We start from the raw sequence: 17,562 nt of genomic DNA, 5'->3' as shown, positions 1-17,562 counted from the left end.
AATTCCTCGAGTCCCGCAAGGGATGGTGGGCTCTGCCCCCTGCAACTAAGATTGAACACGGCACCTTGAGCTGAGCTGCCTCCCGGATGGCTCAGTTGTTGGTTGGAGCGCGGGCTCTCAACCACAAGGTTGCCAGTTCAATTCCTTGACTCCCGCAAGGGATGGTGGGCTGTGCCCCCTGCAACTAGCAACGGCAACTGGACCTGGAGCTGAGCTGCACCCTCCACAACTAAGACTGAAAGAACAACAACTTGAAGCTGAACAGAACCCCCCACAACTAAGATTGAAAGGACAACAATTTGACCATTGTTCCCCAATAAAGTCCTGTTCCCCTTCCCCAATAAAATCTTTAAAAAAAAAAAAAAAAAAAAAAAAAAAAATAATCACTAATGTACTAGGTAACTAACACCCAGAGGGAGAGACGCACAATTTTTCTGCACTGAGGTACATGTACATAATCAAAAATGGCCAAAAAAAAAAAAAATTGGCTTTAGAGAGCAAGTATATGCTTTGTGTAATTACAGTTGAATTCATTATGCACAAGTATTTGATAATTTCCTTGAAATAAAGACTATTCTGTGAAGACTCGAATCAGAAGGAAGACAGAAACTGCCCAATTTCTAATGCTGCTTCCCATAAACTCCACCCAAGAAATTATGACAGGAAAGAGATTACACAGACCCTTCTACAAATGTCTCCTTAAGTATAGAACAGAGATCCTAAGACTTAAGTTTTGTAAATAAGCTCAATGCTTAAAAATCAACTGAATAGGTGCTATGAAATTATAAATCTCTACATTCCAAGGGATTTGAAAACATGTGATATTTGCATAGCACAGTTTATTCAACTTTTTAAACCTAATAACATTTATAAAGTAATTTAGAATGCAGGTTTATCATGATGCAACATTGGTCTATATAAAGCCAAATAATCATGTGATTAGTTTTTGGAAACTTGTTAGAATAGCAATACTAGGAAGTATTTTTACTCTTAGACCTTTTGAATCTTTGCAAGTTTGCCATAAATCAATTTCCCCTTTTAAGTAAGCAAATAAGGTAGATAATATGAGAAGTCAGTAAGTTTTAAGTCAATACATGCAATTTCACAACACTATTAGCTAAAACAGAATGATTTTTAAATTTTTTATCCAAACAAAAGATGTTTCTGAACCTACTGAATTTTAACCAAGTCAAGGAAAGTTATTTAAACCAATGTGTTTTTTAATTAAATTTCAGATTTTTAAAAATTGATTAGCACCTTGATCTAATTTTCTCTCCAAAACTGGAAATCAACCAAAGGTTTACAGCAATCCAAGGAGGATTTAACCAAGAAAAAAGGGCTGACTTTCAGTAAGAATAGAAAGTTTTGTGGTATTTTAATTTACCCTACTCCCTGCTTCACTCCCCTCTTCCCTAGTAGCCTTGAAAACCTACAGCCTGAAATCACAGTGAAAATCTGATTGGCACTCACTGGAAAGGACAAAACAGAGTTGGAACTACTTCAAAGCCCCATTCCCAGAGAACTGTCATTATTTCACCTGTCTGGTGGTTCCCTAGAAGATTCCATCAACATGGCTGTCTTTATTTGCCCTAGCTCAGTGCTTGCCAGGGCAAATGACCTTTTCCCTTTGTTAAAAATAAGAGGCAACTATTTAAACATCATGGCTTCCCAAGACAATGAATAACAGTGAGGTCAAACAACAGGTTAAACAAAAAGCTTACAAGGAAAAGATGGGGAGTAAAATGTCCAGAGGGAGATTTGAAAGATTCAGACACATTCCTAGGAACCTACATGCATGTGTTCATCCTCAAGAAAGAACTGAGAAGGCTCTAAGCTCTTACCTCTGGCTGACCTTGAAACTGTGCACACAGGAAATGAAGGCTAAGGCAGTGTTGTCAACTGTCTGGCTCAATGTTAAAGGTATGTTGCAATATGCATGAAGAGACTGGTAGACTTAATGGGTTCTAGGCATTTAAGGAAGTCTAATTATTATGACCACTAAGCTAACCAAGCAGACTTCAGTGGCCATGCAAAACAAAACATACAGACTTAATAATTGAGAAAAGTCTACTAAACAGACAACCAAACAAACAATTGTAACAAATACCTACTATAATAAACTCTGGGGGAAAAGAGGGAAATTTGATCTCCAGAGCTGCCCATTGTATTATTTAAAATGTGCAGTTTCAAAAAAAAATTACAGGACACATAATAAAACAAAGCATGGTCCATACACAGGGAAAAATAGCAGTTAACAGAAACTGTCTCTGAGGAAGGTGAGACTTAATAGAGTTTAAATCAGCAATTGGTTCAAAGCTTATCCAAAAAGCATCTGATTTCAATTTATAATAGTACACTTATGACACAAACTTCAAAAGTGACAAAACTGTTAAGTTTCATTCCATCACAACTATTATTAAAGGGTTTATCTTGATTCTCAAGTAGTTATATATCATAAATGTGTAATTGTGATCTGTAGTCTTCTATTCCATGTCCCTTTATGGATATTTTTATCTAATACAGATTGATTCTAGTGAGTTTTTTGCCTATAAAAACAAAACATAAATCACTTATCTAGACCCTGAAATTATGGTCTTCACTTCCTGACACTGAGTCTCATTTAACTGTTAAGAAGTGGCTGTGATAAAGGGCAGGGATCAGGCCTGCTGGTTAGCTCAGCTGGTTAGAGCACAGTGCTCGTAATACCAAGGTTGCTAGTTTGATCCCCACATGGGGCACTGTGAGTTGCGCCCTCCACAAAGAGATTGAAAACAGCTACTTGACTTGGAGCTGATGGGTCCTGGAAAAACACACTTAAAAAAAAAGGGGGGAAGGGGTCAGACACACTTGAGGCTGGCAATGCAACAGTGACAAAACTGCAAGCAATCTTTAGAACATAGTAGAAAAATGTTAACCTCTACTAACCATCTGTAATCCCAAACCAGCTATATTCTAAGCCATTTTATTTTTCTGGAAAATTAAGTTTAAGAGTATTCATCTCATAGGTAAAAGGTAAAGTCACTTTAGAAAGTAGTCTTGTACAAAAGCTGACAAAAAGCTAAATTTGGTGTCTCACACATACACAAAGTTAGAGAAAGGAAAGATGACTATGGAAATCCCACTTTCTCCTGATATCTCATGCAAAGAAAGTCTGTTTGAAACCTACCCTTAAGAGTGCTACACAATCACTGAAGTTGAGAGATGAAATTTCCTTATAAACTACCCACGAAACTATTTCCCTATGTCCAGGAGTCCACAGAAGACAGTAATTTACAAAAGTAAATAATATTATATACATATTCCATTTCTTAAGGTATAGTCCTCTGGTTTTCTTTTTTATGCCTTTGTCACTCAACCATACAGAACAAAACAACTTAAGAGTTCTTTTTAAAGAGGGATGTTTCATGTTCTACACGTTGCTTCCACAGCTGGGAATGCAATTCTTGTCTGAAAAAACTTCTAATATTCCTGTAAGTTTGTCAAATTTCTCACAATTTCTTTTATAAAGCCTTCTTTACTAATTCCCTCCCTCCCCACACACTCTACCCTCAGTTAGAGGATTCATCTTTGATGTTCACCTAGCTCCTTGAGCACAAAATGCTACCCCCATAAGCTGTAAGCCCCTTTTGAAGTCAGAGTCTATACATAAAATTCACGCTAACACATTTCCCCCTTAATTTCCTTAGCAGCGTACACTAAACTCAATAAAAAAAGTGTTACAGAACTGCTATATGTCAATTATACTTAAGAAAAACACATCATAGGAACAGGAAAAAGGACAGTTTTCGCACAGTCCAGTAAAAGCTTCCTTATAGTGGCCATCTATTAAACTGGACCAAGTCATGATTATTAAGTACAGCAGGTCCTCAAAAATGTCGTTTCATTCAACATCGTTTCATTATAACATTGATTAGGTGCTGTGGGAATTTAACTCTTATTTACATCAATTAGCCTATGGTAAAATTGGTTTTGTTATACTTCATTTCACTTAAAGTCACAGAACCTATCAACAACATTAAGTGAGGACTTACTATATATACTGCAAAGCTTCTCAGTATCTTTAAATTAAACAGACATACCTGCTAGACTTATGAAAATTTGGGCCTCAAACACAGACCACACACAGGTTTCACCTAAAGTGGTAACTCCAATGAATTAGTCAGATCATTTTCTTGGAAAAAGAGTTAAAGCTCTGAGTGTGAAAGATTTATCACCATGACTTATCATCAACGTCTAACATGCAAGGAGAATGTTGGGATGTGTACCAAATATTTGCCATCCCAAGTTGCAATAACTTCAAAGGTCCCTTTGGGTACAATATATATATGACAAATTGCGGGAGTTTTAGCCTCATTTATAGTTAAGCAGTCAATTGGTAAAATAAATATTAGGGGAAAAAAATCATATAAGTTTCATCGATGGTGGAATCTGGAGGAGAGAAAATTAGAAGACTGAGGAACAGAGGCTGGTCTTCAAAACAATAATAATTCTAAATCATTATTTTAAAATGTTTAATAATGAACAGTCTTCTTAAATACTGCCCACTCTAAATCTCATAGTCATTTCACTGATTCAAAGGAGCAGCCTATGATGCTGCAATGCCAGATTTTACTTTCTATAAACCAAAGCTTATTGTAACAAATATCGTTACAATATCTCCTAAAAGACCAAACCAATACTCCACATATTTCAAGCAATGTTTAAAACAACAAAATTCCAGTGATAATAACTTTCAAATAGATACTTGGAATCTCTACAATAAAGTTTTACCTATAATTACTTTAATTATTTTAAAATAAGAGACTTTTTATACCAGAGAAATATGGGATCTCATGTGGCAAACTGAATTATTTTTCATTTAAGTAAAAGGACATGGAAATTTTCATAGGAATGCAATAAACAGCATGGATGGAATACAACTGTAAAATTATTTGATCATAAAAAAACAAAACATCTTTATAATACAGGTAAAATCCAGCTACATGTTAAAATTTAAGTTATTAAATTTCTTTTATCTTTCACTTTGTCATTATTAACCACAATTTGATAAAAGAAAAAGAGCTTAAATCTCACTAACCATCCTACTGATATTTTATTAGCTTTAACATACCTTAAAATACCTTGAAAACTCTCAATTTAGAAATTAAGACAATATGTTCATTATAATCACATTCAGGAAATTTAGTGATTATAAGTAACTCACAAAATATCTGAAATATAAATATGAAAAATAAAGTGCAAACCTGCATCTCTCCTTTCTCATCAGGTTTGGCTGGCTTTGCAGCCTCAGTAGCTGAATTTTTTAAGCTTTCTTTGCTACAACGCAGAAGTACTTCTACTACATATAACGGATCCAGTTCACCAGAATTAGGCTAGGAAAAAAAAGGAAAGATAAAAGAAGTTTATTAATTCTTAAAAACAGGCCCTCAAATTTTAAGTTCCATGTGTAAAGCGATGATGCCCTCAGCATTTAGCATTATGACTAGCACATATATACAGTAAATGTTCATTTCATGAAATGAAGGCTCTCCCTCTTCATCCTTCAAAATGCTCCACTGGATGAGAAAAGAGAGCAATCACTTGGTACTTATGAATTCAAATAGTATGATCACTGTCAACTGTGACATAAAATGCCACTTTAAATTTCTAATGATTAGTTTATAATTTTACTTGATATTATACCAGAATTAGAAAAAGAAACTAAATAATCAGTATCAAAATTAAATCTGTATCTCCAAATCACCCTAACTAAACAACATAAGAAAATATTGAAAGTATATTACTGCTTAATACAGACACCTTTATAATGTGGTTCATATCATTTTATTAAATATTCTCTAATAAAAACACGATTCTCAAGGTCTGACTAACCATATCTACAATATAATTTACTTGAGAATGGTGTCTTTCAAACAGTAATAAAACACATTTTTTCTTTAGTAAAGATTTCCTGTTTACTTTTTAATTCAGTATTTGAATTATCTCTTTTGCATAAAATAGATAAGTTATTTTGATTGAGGGGGACACATGGTAAAGAAGTGACTGGTCCCCACCCTTCGCAGTTTCTATTCAAAAATGAAAAACTGTCAAAGAAATGACAACACATCCTTATCTAAAATTTATTTCTGCAATAAACTACCAATTGCTTAACAGTAAAATGTATTTCCAAATACAACCAAAATACTATCATAATTTCCTTAAAAAAAGCATTGACCTCCATTTTTCAATTCAGAAGGAAAACTAGTTGTTTCTCAGCATACTTTTTTTTTTCAAAATATGGATAGTTTGAAAGACGTTTCAAAACATTCCTATGCTTAGTATAGACACAAAGCAAAGCTGGATAGCATTTTCAATTAGGTCTGTAGTGAAGACTATATATATGTAAAGCTCAGTTAAATAAAATGAATTTTATAAACCACACGCAAAGTAAATAGTTACTACCAGTTGTCGACTCTTCCAAGGGGCCAATGACTGTAAGGAGAATCAGTGATCACCATATTTAGCTTTCCAGAGGAAAAATCCTTTTGAGTAAGACGCATTCCATAATTTGTCGACTGAATTAACTCCAAAGTGTTAGGGAACAAGTGAGTATTTGGGCAAAAATGACCTTTGATGTCTTTAGATAATATGCGACTGTTGCTGGGTTTAGTTTAAATTTTGTAGATTTTACTTGTAAATTTAATATTCTTCTTCAGTAAGAGACAACAATCACAGAAGTAATAAGACAGGGTCTTATATTAATTTTTGTTCCAAAAGATGCATTAGAGATGATTGTCTGGCTAGGTCTTATTTTCTGGGAAACATGGTAATAATTCCTCCTAAAGAAAATAATGCATACGTGGGGGTGGGCTGGGAGGACGCAGGTAAGCATTTGATAGTTTTCTCATGGTTGAAGGTGGCACAACAGAAAATACAAAAGGCTGTGAGTCAGATCTGAATAGTTCTAGTCATGGCTCAAATGAATTATTATATACACATGCACTCTTTGTCAAGGTTAAATATTTCAAGCTTCATTTCACTGTATATTTTTTTAAAAAGATGAAGAAGAGGGGATGGAATGGGAAACTTAATCTTGTATTGTTAGACTCAACACAGCCATCCTTTAACATATACCCAAGTTTGAAGCCTCATCATCACTAATACTCCCTTCAACTTCCCACTTAAGTGCTATCCATTCTAGTTTCTCAGTCGCCTCCATCTGAACTCTTCCTCTTACATCATCCTCCTCCTTGTGATTGTCACCCCAAAAGAAATGTCTCCTTAACTGACCAAATTCCCTCTACTATGCTATTTCTTCCAATATTCTTCAAACACTGCCAATAAGGTAACTTCTGATCGTATCAATCTCTCACTCAAAAATATGAACAGATTAAAAAAACCTATCCAAACAAAAACCCAAGCAAACCACCCAACCAACTAACCTTTAATGGGCTGCTACTGCTTTCAGATGTTTAGATCTAGACCAATATACTCAAATCTGTACTTGAACCACTTTCCATGATTAACTTCAATCTTTTTATTTTAATTCTACTCCTTCCTATCACTTGAAATGTTCTGAGCCTGATGCATGCCACTGCTCCACTATCAGTGAATATCCATCAAATGAAATTCTGCTCATTCTTCAAGGTTACGTTTAAAATTTAAAATTTTCTTTCTCAGATGTCATTTCTTTTTTTTTTTTTAAATTTATTGGGGTAACCATTGTTAGTAAAAGTACATAGATTTCAGGTGTACAATTCTGTATTACATCATCTATAAATCCCATTGTGTGTTCATCACCCAGAGTCAGTTCTCCTTCCATCACCATGTATTTGATCCCCCTCAGATGTCATTTCTAATAGCTCAGACATAATTTATAATTTCTCTCTCCTCTGTGCTCCAAATGCATTTTGCTTGATACTAATCACCAAATATGTGACCACAGGGATTTTGTATCTGTGGTCAATGAATGTTTATTAAAGTTGTGACAATACTTCAAAAAAAAAAAAATCCTCCAAATTAATAATTATTAATCAATATAATTTAGCAAAATGGTAATAATAAACTGAATATTCTTAAGAAGCTCTTTAGTGGGATTAATCATTGATCGTTAATCAAAATACTTATCACTAACCTATGAATTTAATTGTTTCTCCACAACAAATGGCTTTGGTATCTCAAAGTTCATTTACAAATTTCAAGACCAACTTTCAATCCCAAAGCTTAATTCTTAATTGCTTCTATACATAAATGGGACTTCAAAGAAGTTAATCATAAAATGGTCAACCTTAAAAGAGCACAGATATCACCTTGTGCAAACCTTTCATTTTAAACATAAGAAAAAATATGCATGGAAATACAAAATATTTGCAGATAACAGGCTGGTGCCTATTGAAGCTAAAGAAAATATAAGACAGGATGGGTGATTGTTTCAAGATAATCACTCTCCTAACAAATTAACAAAATCATCCTTAATTTTACACGTAAGTAATCTTTTCAAAATATTTATATAATGACCAAAAGCAACTTCATTATTGCCTTCATTTAGAGAAAATAAGTAAAATTGACCAGTTCTCCTAATTTCTTTTCTTCAAGTTTCTTATATCTAAATCAAAATTCTAATTTTCAGTGTCAGAAGTTGATTTGTTCTAATATTCAATTTAAGGAGTAAAGTTATATAAAACACTGATGAACTCAGAGAAGAAATGTTAACTGTCATGAAATTAAAATCTGGTGTTGTTGTTAGGAAAATAACCATAGCACTTTAAGAATAAAATTTAAGAATATTTAAAAAATTAATTCCTTATGGCAGAATTTATTACATCTTTTCTTAAGGTAATACTATTTCTACTTTGATCAATTTCATGAGTATGAAAAAACATTTCACTATCAATTTAAATAAAATTCTACTTTAAGGACAATGGTTTACCTTAACATTTGACTTTTTTGAGAAATTCACCACTACTCCCCAGCCAAAATCATCTCCTTCATTCTTTACCTGAAAAGAAAGTAAAGTATGTAAATGAGAACATTTGTTGCAATTTTAGACTTTCATTCCCATTTTATAGGCTAATAAAACTGAGTTTTCCTGGTAAAGCATTTTTTTGAAAGATCACTGTTAAACTTAAAGAAAAAGATATTAACCCTACAGAAAAAAAATCACTGCCAAATTTCATGGATATCTAGAACAGCAATAACAGGAGTCTCTCAACTGGCAAACAAATGTTAAAAATGTTATGGTGTTATTTGTTCTGAGACTAGCTGAAGTCTTTCATGTATTACAGCTAATGAATTCATCCTAGACTTAAAACTGCCTTATTTTAAAATAAAACTGCCTTCATTTTTTAATTTTATAACTGGAAATATTTTATATGTTAATTCCAAAACGTTCTACTTCAATTTATATCCCCCCAAATGAAAATCAGAGATTAAAACGACGTCACATGATCCCCACTTAATCAGTGCCACGTGAAACCAGTAAAACAATTAATATAGATCAACTACAATAGCAGGAAGCATTTTACCAAGATAAGGCAAAAAGCAGAATCTTTATCTAAAAAATATTAAATATGAAAATATCAAAATACTTTATAAAAAAATAACATACCTTTACCAAACGACCTGGTTGTAGAAATGGTAAGCAATATTTTGGTTTGTGAATATATTCTTCAATTTCTTTACCCAGTTTGGCAAGCTGCTGTCTAATCTTATAATAGATGACTACACTTTCTTCATTTGGTATTACTATCTTATTATACTGTTGTTCTGAGTTCTTTACCTCTGTTAAAAAAAACACATGTACAATATCAAAAAAATTATTCACTTCATGCAAATAATACTGAAAATACATATTTTCCCCAATTATAATTGTAGGGAGCAAAGACAGTTTGCATTGATTAGTAGAAGTTTTGAGGAAAAGCTTCAGAAATGACCATAAAGCATGTTTAGTTTTTCCTTTCTCCATTAAGTTCACCTTCTCTATTTCTTCCTACAGTTCCCCTACTCAGTACATGACTGTGAATCCTCAAAGTGAGTCTTAATTGGCAGTGATTATACCCAGTAAATGAATTCTCCCCTATGGATAGGGGGATGGGGTTATCTCTGGGAATTCTAAGCTTACACCATTCAACACAGCACTGTCCTATAAAACTTTGTGATGTGAGAAGTGTCCTATGTCAGCTCTTTCTAGTATTATAGTCAGTAGACTCTAGCCATGTGTGGATAAATTTAATTAACATTTAGTTCCTCAATTGCACTAGCACCATTTCAAGTGTTCAATAGCCACATATGGCTACTGACTTCTGTACTTGAGTAGCACACAGGACATTTCTACTATTGCAGAAACTTCTACTAGTCAGCACTATTTTTGACCTAAGTGCCACCAACTCAACAAAAAATTCAGTTCGCTAATGTCATCAGGCTTCAACCAGCACCGAGGCTAGCTCTCTAAAACTGAGGAGTGGCAAGTCAATCACATTCCTCTCTCTCCTCAGTGGCCAAACTAGTAGCCTCTTTTAGCAATTATTCTATTAGTTAATCTAACCATCTACGATGCCATTCCCTGCTCAAATTCTTGAATCCAGTGCTGACCTCCCCTCCTCACTCATTCCATTATGCATCCATCCCATTGTAAACAAACACTATTTTTACTGGGTAAAATGCACATAAAATTCACCAATAATGACATTTAGTAACATTCACAATGTATGCAACCATTACCACCATCTACTACTTTCACTACTCCAAAAGGAAACTCCATACCCATTAAGCAAACACTTCTCATTCCCTTCTTCCCCCAGCCCCTGGCAACCTTTCTGTCTGCATGGATTTACCAATTCTAGATATTTCATATGTATGAAATCATATAATATGTAGACTTGTGCTTGGTTTATTTTGTTTAGCATGTTTTCCAGGTTCATCCATGTTGTGGCATGTACTACTACTTCATTCCTTTCTATGGCTGAATAATATTCCACCATCGGGTATATACCATTTTGTTTATCCGTTTACCAGTTGATGCACATTTAGATTATTTCTACCTTTTGGCTACTGTAAATAGTGCTGCTGTGAACATTCATACACAAATTATGTTTGAACATATTCCCAATTCTTTTGATTATATATACTGAAGTAAAATTGTTGGGTCTTATGGTAATTCTATTTCATTTGCTGAGGAAGTGCTAAACTATTTTCCACATGACCACACCATTTTGTTAATTATCTTTTCAAAAAATACCCATCCTAGTAAGTATGAAGTAGTATCTCAGTGTGGTTATGATTTGCATTTCCCTAATAACTAATGATGATGATCATGTTCTCATGTGCTTATTGGCAAGCTGCTTATCTTCTTTGGGGAAATGGCTATTCAAATCATTTGCCCATTTAAAATTAGATTATCTTTTTGTTGGTGAGTTATATTCTGGATACTAGATCCTCATCAAATGTGATTTATACTTTCTTCGCTTCTATGAGTTTTCTTTCCACTTTGTTGGTGTCTACTGAAGTACAAAAGTTTTTAATTTTGATGAAATCCAACTTATTAATTTTCTTTTGCTGCTTGTGCTTTTGGTGTCTAATCTAGGAAACAACTGCTAAATCCAAGGTTATGAACATTTACACCTATGTTTTCTTCTAAGAGTCTTGTGGTTTCAACTCTTACATTTAGGACTTTCATCCAATTTCACCTATTGTATATAGTGTAATATAAGGGTCCAACTTAATTCTTTTGCAATTGGATATCCTGTTGTCCCAGCAGCATTTGTTGAAAATCAACTGACCACAGATCCATGGGTTTATTTCTGGACCAATTCTATTCTACTCATCAAACTGCTCTATTTAACCAGTGTGCTTCAGTTTCTTTACCCACAAAATAAGAATAACAATAGTACCCATATCCCACAAGGCTATAGAGATTAATTGATAAAGCTATGGAAAGTACAGAGTTAACACCACAGTACATAATAAGCACTCAACAAGGATATTACTACTGCATTATTATTATTATTTTTTAATTGGGGAACTGTTTCTCCAGGACCCATCAGCTCTAAGTCAAGTCGCTGTCCTTCAATCTAGTTGTGGAGGGCACAGCTCAGCTCCAAGTCCAGTTGCCGTTTTCAATCTTTAGTTGCAGGGGGCGCAGCCCACCATCCCATGCAGGAATTGAATCAGCAACCTTGTTGTTGAGAGCTCGCTCCCTAACCAACTGAGCCATCTGGTTGCTCCTCCAGCAGCTCAGCAGCAGCTCGTTGTCTTCAATCTAGATGTGGAGGGCGCAGCTCACTGGCCCATGTGGTAACCAAACCGGCAACCCTGTTGTTAAGAGCTCGCGCTCTAACCAACTGAGCCATCCAGCCACCCCAGCATTATTATTATTTTTATTATCATCTTTAACCTTTTCACAGACTGCTCCCTCAAACTTCTGGTCTTTCGCCCTGTGTTAGGTGTACTGCATTGTCCTGGTTATTTTTAAATGAACTGCATGACTTCTTACAGGAACTGTATTCCATTCATTAAACACCAGAAGCCTATTCTTAATAGCATATATTATGCCAATAAACATTATCAGAGAAAGAAACAATTAAAAAGAATAAAATATTTGATAAAGCCCATTAAGTTGTATGAGAAGGACAACGATACACAGAAATGCAAATCCTGCTGCCCCACCTAAAGTTACAAAGGAACTCTGTTTGCAGGAATCAGTGGAACACTAAGCACTGTCAGGAGTTTATGGAGAAATGATACAGACACCTGCTTGGATGCTTAAATATTGCCCCGATCCTCCACTCCAATCACTTCTGTGCCAGGACCACTTACCTAATAAACCAAAAGTCTAAGAGCCATTTTCTAAGAAGTCACATGTGTTTTGTATCCAGGACTCTAACTACAGCTATATAGCACTCCAGATGTTTAGGTGCAGCAAGTTTAGGTGCTGCCTGCTTTTCTCCAAATTAAGGGTAGTATGTATTGTTCCCCAATCAAAGAGTAGAGAAACCTCAATATAAGCTGGTTTCACTGTAGTGTAGCACCACAGAAAAGCCTCAGTTACCTCAGGAAACACCATGCAAGATATGCCCATAAACTTTGTCTACTAGCATAGGAGCCGTAGACAAGATTCCAATCGCAATTCTGCCATTAATCCAACGTATAACCTTAGATACTGACTTCTCTAGGCCTTTTTAAAAAAATCGGTAAAATGATGCCAAAGCTCCTTCCACCTCTATAGCTTGTAATGAAGAAGCCTCCCTTAATTAAGACCTGAGAAATTAAGGAAAGAGGAAGTAATTATGATCTATCATCCGTGTTAAAAAAAAATTAACTCACCAGGACGTTAAGCCTTTTTCCCTTTTTTAAAGATGTATTGTTATATTTCATATACTTTTGGCTACATAAAAATGAGTGAAAGTGCCCCATCCTCTCATGATAGATATCTCAAATTGCATTTACTGTTAAATAAATCATAGAACATTTCTAAAATGAAAACATTACAGTCATTAAAAGTCATACTTTTGAAGGACACTGAAATTTTAAAAAGTCAGAATCAGTGGCCTAGTGAATGTATCTAACACAAGGCTAGGCATAGGGGAAATAGTTAACAAATAACACCAATTATAAGTACCATCATTATACTATTACAGAATCTGCATATTTGATTTTGCCTTTAAAATTAGGCAGACAAAAAAGAAAAAAATGATGGAGGTACTACAAAATGTTAACAGTGGTTGTGTGGCTGTCTCTATGTGAGAGTACAAATAATTTTAACTTTCTTCTATATTTTTTGCTGAATTTTTTGGTGTATTTTTTCTTTTACAATGACTAAACATTATTTTTATAAGATGTACCCAAGTATCTTCAATCTCTGCCTCTATTTTAGATTTTAATCAGCTCTCTATGATGATGAGCCAAAATATCCTCTAAAATGATTAAGAATCAAGTCTACTTGAATGTAGTTACCACAGAACACCTGCTTTCTGGACTTTAGGAAGCATTATCTTAATATTAGGAGTGAGAAATTCTAAAAGACCTCAAATCCAAGTTAAAGTATTATATTTCCTTAATCATTCATAAATTTATGCTATGGCACTCTTTTATAATGAGAAAGAGTAAAAGGGCAAGACTAATATATACATGCTTCTTACAGGTCAAATTTTAATACACCAGTCTTTTTATTGTATCATTATTCATGAATGTAACTTACCATGTTATGTCTACAACAATAAATTATACTAAATTTGAATCAACTACAGAAAGGTGTTCTGACAGGGTTTTCTTACTTTAACTTTAAAATGTTCTAATTGGTTACAATGACCGGGCCCCAGTTGTCACTTTACTTTATGTAAGGACCTTTATGGCTTACCAGAAAAAAAACAAAAACAGCCAAAGCAGCCAATAATGCAGTAATTTTGCTTTTTAGTCTCTTAGCTAAATAAGGCTCTGTTAAGGTAATTTTATACTTACTCTCTACTACTGCTGGAATTGCTCTATAATGCTGAAACTGGTAGAAGGATTTTTCCAACATGTACTCAGGATTGATTTCTTCTACACGTAGTAAGTTCAAAACCATGTTGTAGGTCAAATGGAAAGCACTATTTAAAGGATCAGCTGAGCCCTAACAGAGGGAAAAAAAAGCATGTCAATGTTTTAGATTATTCAAATAAATTTACACAAATGTTTTTAACCTGTTAAATTGTTCAATAATTTAACTCCAAGGTAAGGAATAGTATACAACTGTATTGAGTTCTTTCCTTTAAAATGACCAATATGAAGTGACAAATTAGTTCATCTTTGGGAAAATGAAGAGAAAAAAAGGAAATCACTAAATAGGACAGTAGTAGTTAAAATACTGGTTGTCAGTATGTGTGAGCTCTGCCTTCTATGCATTTGACAGGATTACATTTTCCACACCACAGTGGATGGTGCAAATAAGATACACTACCACCTGGCCAAAAATTTAATTGCTGCCATGAAAAGCTGTCTTTTCCTTTCTGGCACAGTGACTGGTAATGTTTAAGATGGTGGTTTTCAGCGTGAGCTGAAACAATAATGATAAGCAGAACCTCCTCCATAAACAAACAATGAATAGGTAAGAAAAATAAACCTTTAAGTTACTGAGATTTAGGTTTGCTGCTGCAGCATAACGTACCCTGTGCTGAGTACACTAAATTTATTCAGCATGGATACTCAGACAAAAATTAGTATCTTGAAACTCTCAGCTTCCTAGAGTGACATAAAACTACTAATATGTTTCCCCAATTTATAGACCATTCTTTATCTACATTTTGATAATTCCTTGTTGTCCTCCTATGTTACCAAAGAAGGGTGAGGTTATGACTAGGCAGAATAAAACATTTATCTACCATAGTGTGACCTTAACTTGCAACAAGGTTTCTAGCCAAAATACTTTCTTGAGATCTAAAATTTTCTTTCAGCAATGTTTCTTCCGAAATACTTTTTAATGCAAATACTTCCTAAGAATGAATTGATTATGCAGTTATATAGAACGACCAAATTCTTGAGATGCATGCCAAAGTATTTAGAAGTGCAGTGTCATGAAGTATGCTAAGTATCCCTAAATGGCATAGCAAAATACACAAATTCTCTTAGGGTAGTAAGGGGCTCTTAAATTGAGGTCCACAGGCCAACCTTACTGCATTCAGAAATTTTAAACGCATGCATACAGGATTTTAAGAGGAGAAGGAGCAGAGCTTTTGCCCGAGTTTCAAATGATGGTTTTCCTTAACTCTGGAAAAATCACGTGGCACTCACCAGTCTAAGGAAATAACTAGTTAAGTCCTTAAAACCTTGACTTTTATCTACTCTCCTTGAAAATAGGGTGAAAGAGAGATGTGGCATTAGTATGAAAAACACATTCTTGGGGAAGAGAGGAATTAAAGACAACTTCAGCCACTTCATAACTCTGCAAACAGACCCAGCCCCAACTTTTCTGTTATTTTTCATTTCTATCATTACCTCCTGTAAGAAATTTGGGGCTTCAACATTGCAAACGTTAATTTCCAACCTCAAGCCACTTCTATATTCTCAACTAACTTCTACAGAATATACCTGTTTGACTTCTTAGTCACCTGAAACTCAACATGGCATTTTGACATTGTACCCAAGTGAGCCCAAGATAGTCCCAATATACATCTGTGGTATTGGTGTGATTATTAAAAGCACCTTCTTTCATTCTTTCAACAGTGTCCTAATAGGGTGCTAAACAATATGGTTATCTATCTAAAATGAAATTTATCTCTCTTGCTCTTTCCCATTTCTGACTTGAGTTTCCCTCCTGCACAGATAAATGGTTAGTGAGATTACTTATTTGATTACCAGTTAATGAGATTACTCATTTAAGTTCCAATTTAGGAGTTATGTTTCTTCTGCTTTATCCCTCTTTTATTTTAATCAATCATCTGTTGGAGATTATTTCCTCAATATATCTTAGATTATTTCTTTTGCCTCTTTCTTTGAAACTGTCATCATTTCAGTTTCATCAAATCTTACTTAGATTACTATAACTATCACCCTAACTATTAATATTCTAGATTCAATTTCCTTTCTGATTTATTTGGAATGCTGCTGCCAGACATACCAAAATACAATTTCACTGTGATATACCACCCTATTCAGCAATAATAAATAACTACTTAGGTACGGAAATTTAGTAGGTCGTACCAAATCTTATTTTCTTCCCATGAAACAGAATAGAATGGAAAATAATATAATTAGTTTTCACACACAAAAAAAAGGTAAATATGTGGGGTGATGGTAGTGGTAATGGAAGGTACCACTTCACACTCACTAGAATGGTTATAAATTAAAAAAACAATAACAAGTGCGATTAGAATGTAGAGAAACTGGAAACCTCATGTACTGCTGGTGGGAATGCAAAATGGTACAACTGCTAAGGAAAAACAGTTTGGCAGGTCCTCAAAAGGTTAAGTATGGAATTGACCCAGCCGTTTCACTCATCGGTATATACCCAAAATAAATAAAAATATACACAAAAACTCATAAACAAATGTGCACAGCAGCATTGTTCACAATACCCAAAGAGTGAAAACAACTCAAATGTCCATCCACTCATGAATGGATAAGTAAAATGTAATATATTCACACAATGGATTTTTATTCATCAATAAAAAGGAATGAAGTATTGATACATGTTACAATACAGGTGAACCTTGAAAACACTGAGCTAAATGAAAGAAGCCAGATATAAAAGGTCCCATATTGTATGATTCTATTTACATGAATTGTCCAGAATAGGCAAATCTACAGACAGAAAGTAGATTAGTGTCTGGGGGAAGGGAGAAGAGCCTGGCAAACCTGAAGTAGAGAAGAGCCTGAAGAAAATGGGGCGTGATTGTTAATGGATACAAGTATTCTTTTTGAGTTGATGAAAACGTTCTAAAACTAGGGTAATGGTGGCAAAACTGTGAATATATTAAAAACCATGAAAATGGATAAACTGTATAACATGTGAGTTATATGTCAATAAATCTGTCTTTAAAAGTTAATTTTTAAAATGAGAAATTAGAATCCTTGTACAGTGTTTATGGGAATGCAAAATGGCACAGCCCCTAT

The 17,562-nt window shown here is 34.2% G+C and overlaps 1 protein-coding gene across 1 annotated transcript in view; it reads right to left on the bottom strand.

Annotated features, from left to right (window-relative positions):
- MTREX (Mtr4 exosome RNA helicase) overlaps positions 1-17,562 on the bottom strand; it is a 77,197-nt gene that overhangs the window by 26,497 nt on the left and 33,138 nt on the right. Inside the window, exons 16-19 of the mRNA XM_019743136.3 lie at positions 14,434-14,584; positions 9,587-9,759; positions 8,909-8,977; positions 5,244-5,372 (exon numbers count right to left, since the gene is read on the bottom strand). Of these exons, the coding sequence (XP_019598695.1) occupies positions 5,244-5,372; positions 8,909-8,977; positions 9,587-9,759; positions 14,434-14,584 (522 nt within the window). The remainder of the gene's footprint in view (positions 1-5,243; positions 5,373-8,908; positions 8,978-9,586; positions 9,760-14,433; positions 14,585-17,562) is intronic.

The sequence above is a fragment of the Rhinolophus sinicus genome, chromosome 3, assembly GCF_057876585.1.
Source record: "Rhinolophus sinicus isolate RSI-liver-muscle chromosome 3, RSI-T2T, whole genome shotgun sequence".
Classification (NCBI taxonomy): Eukaryota; Metazoa; Chordata; class Mammalia; order Chiroptera; family Rhinolophidae; genus Rhinolophus; species Rhinolophus sinicus.
This window is presented reverse-complemented; position numbering and strand designations above follow the sequence as displayed.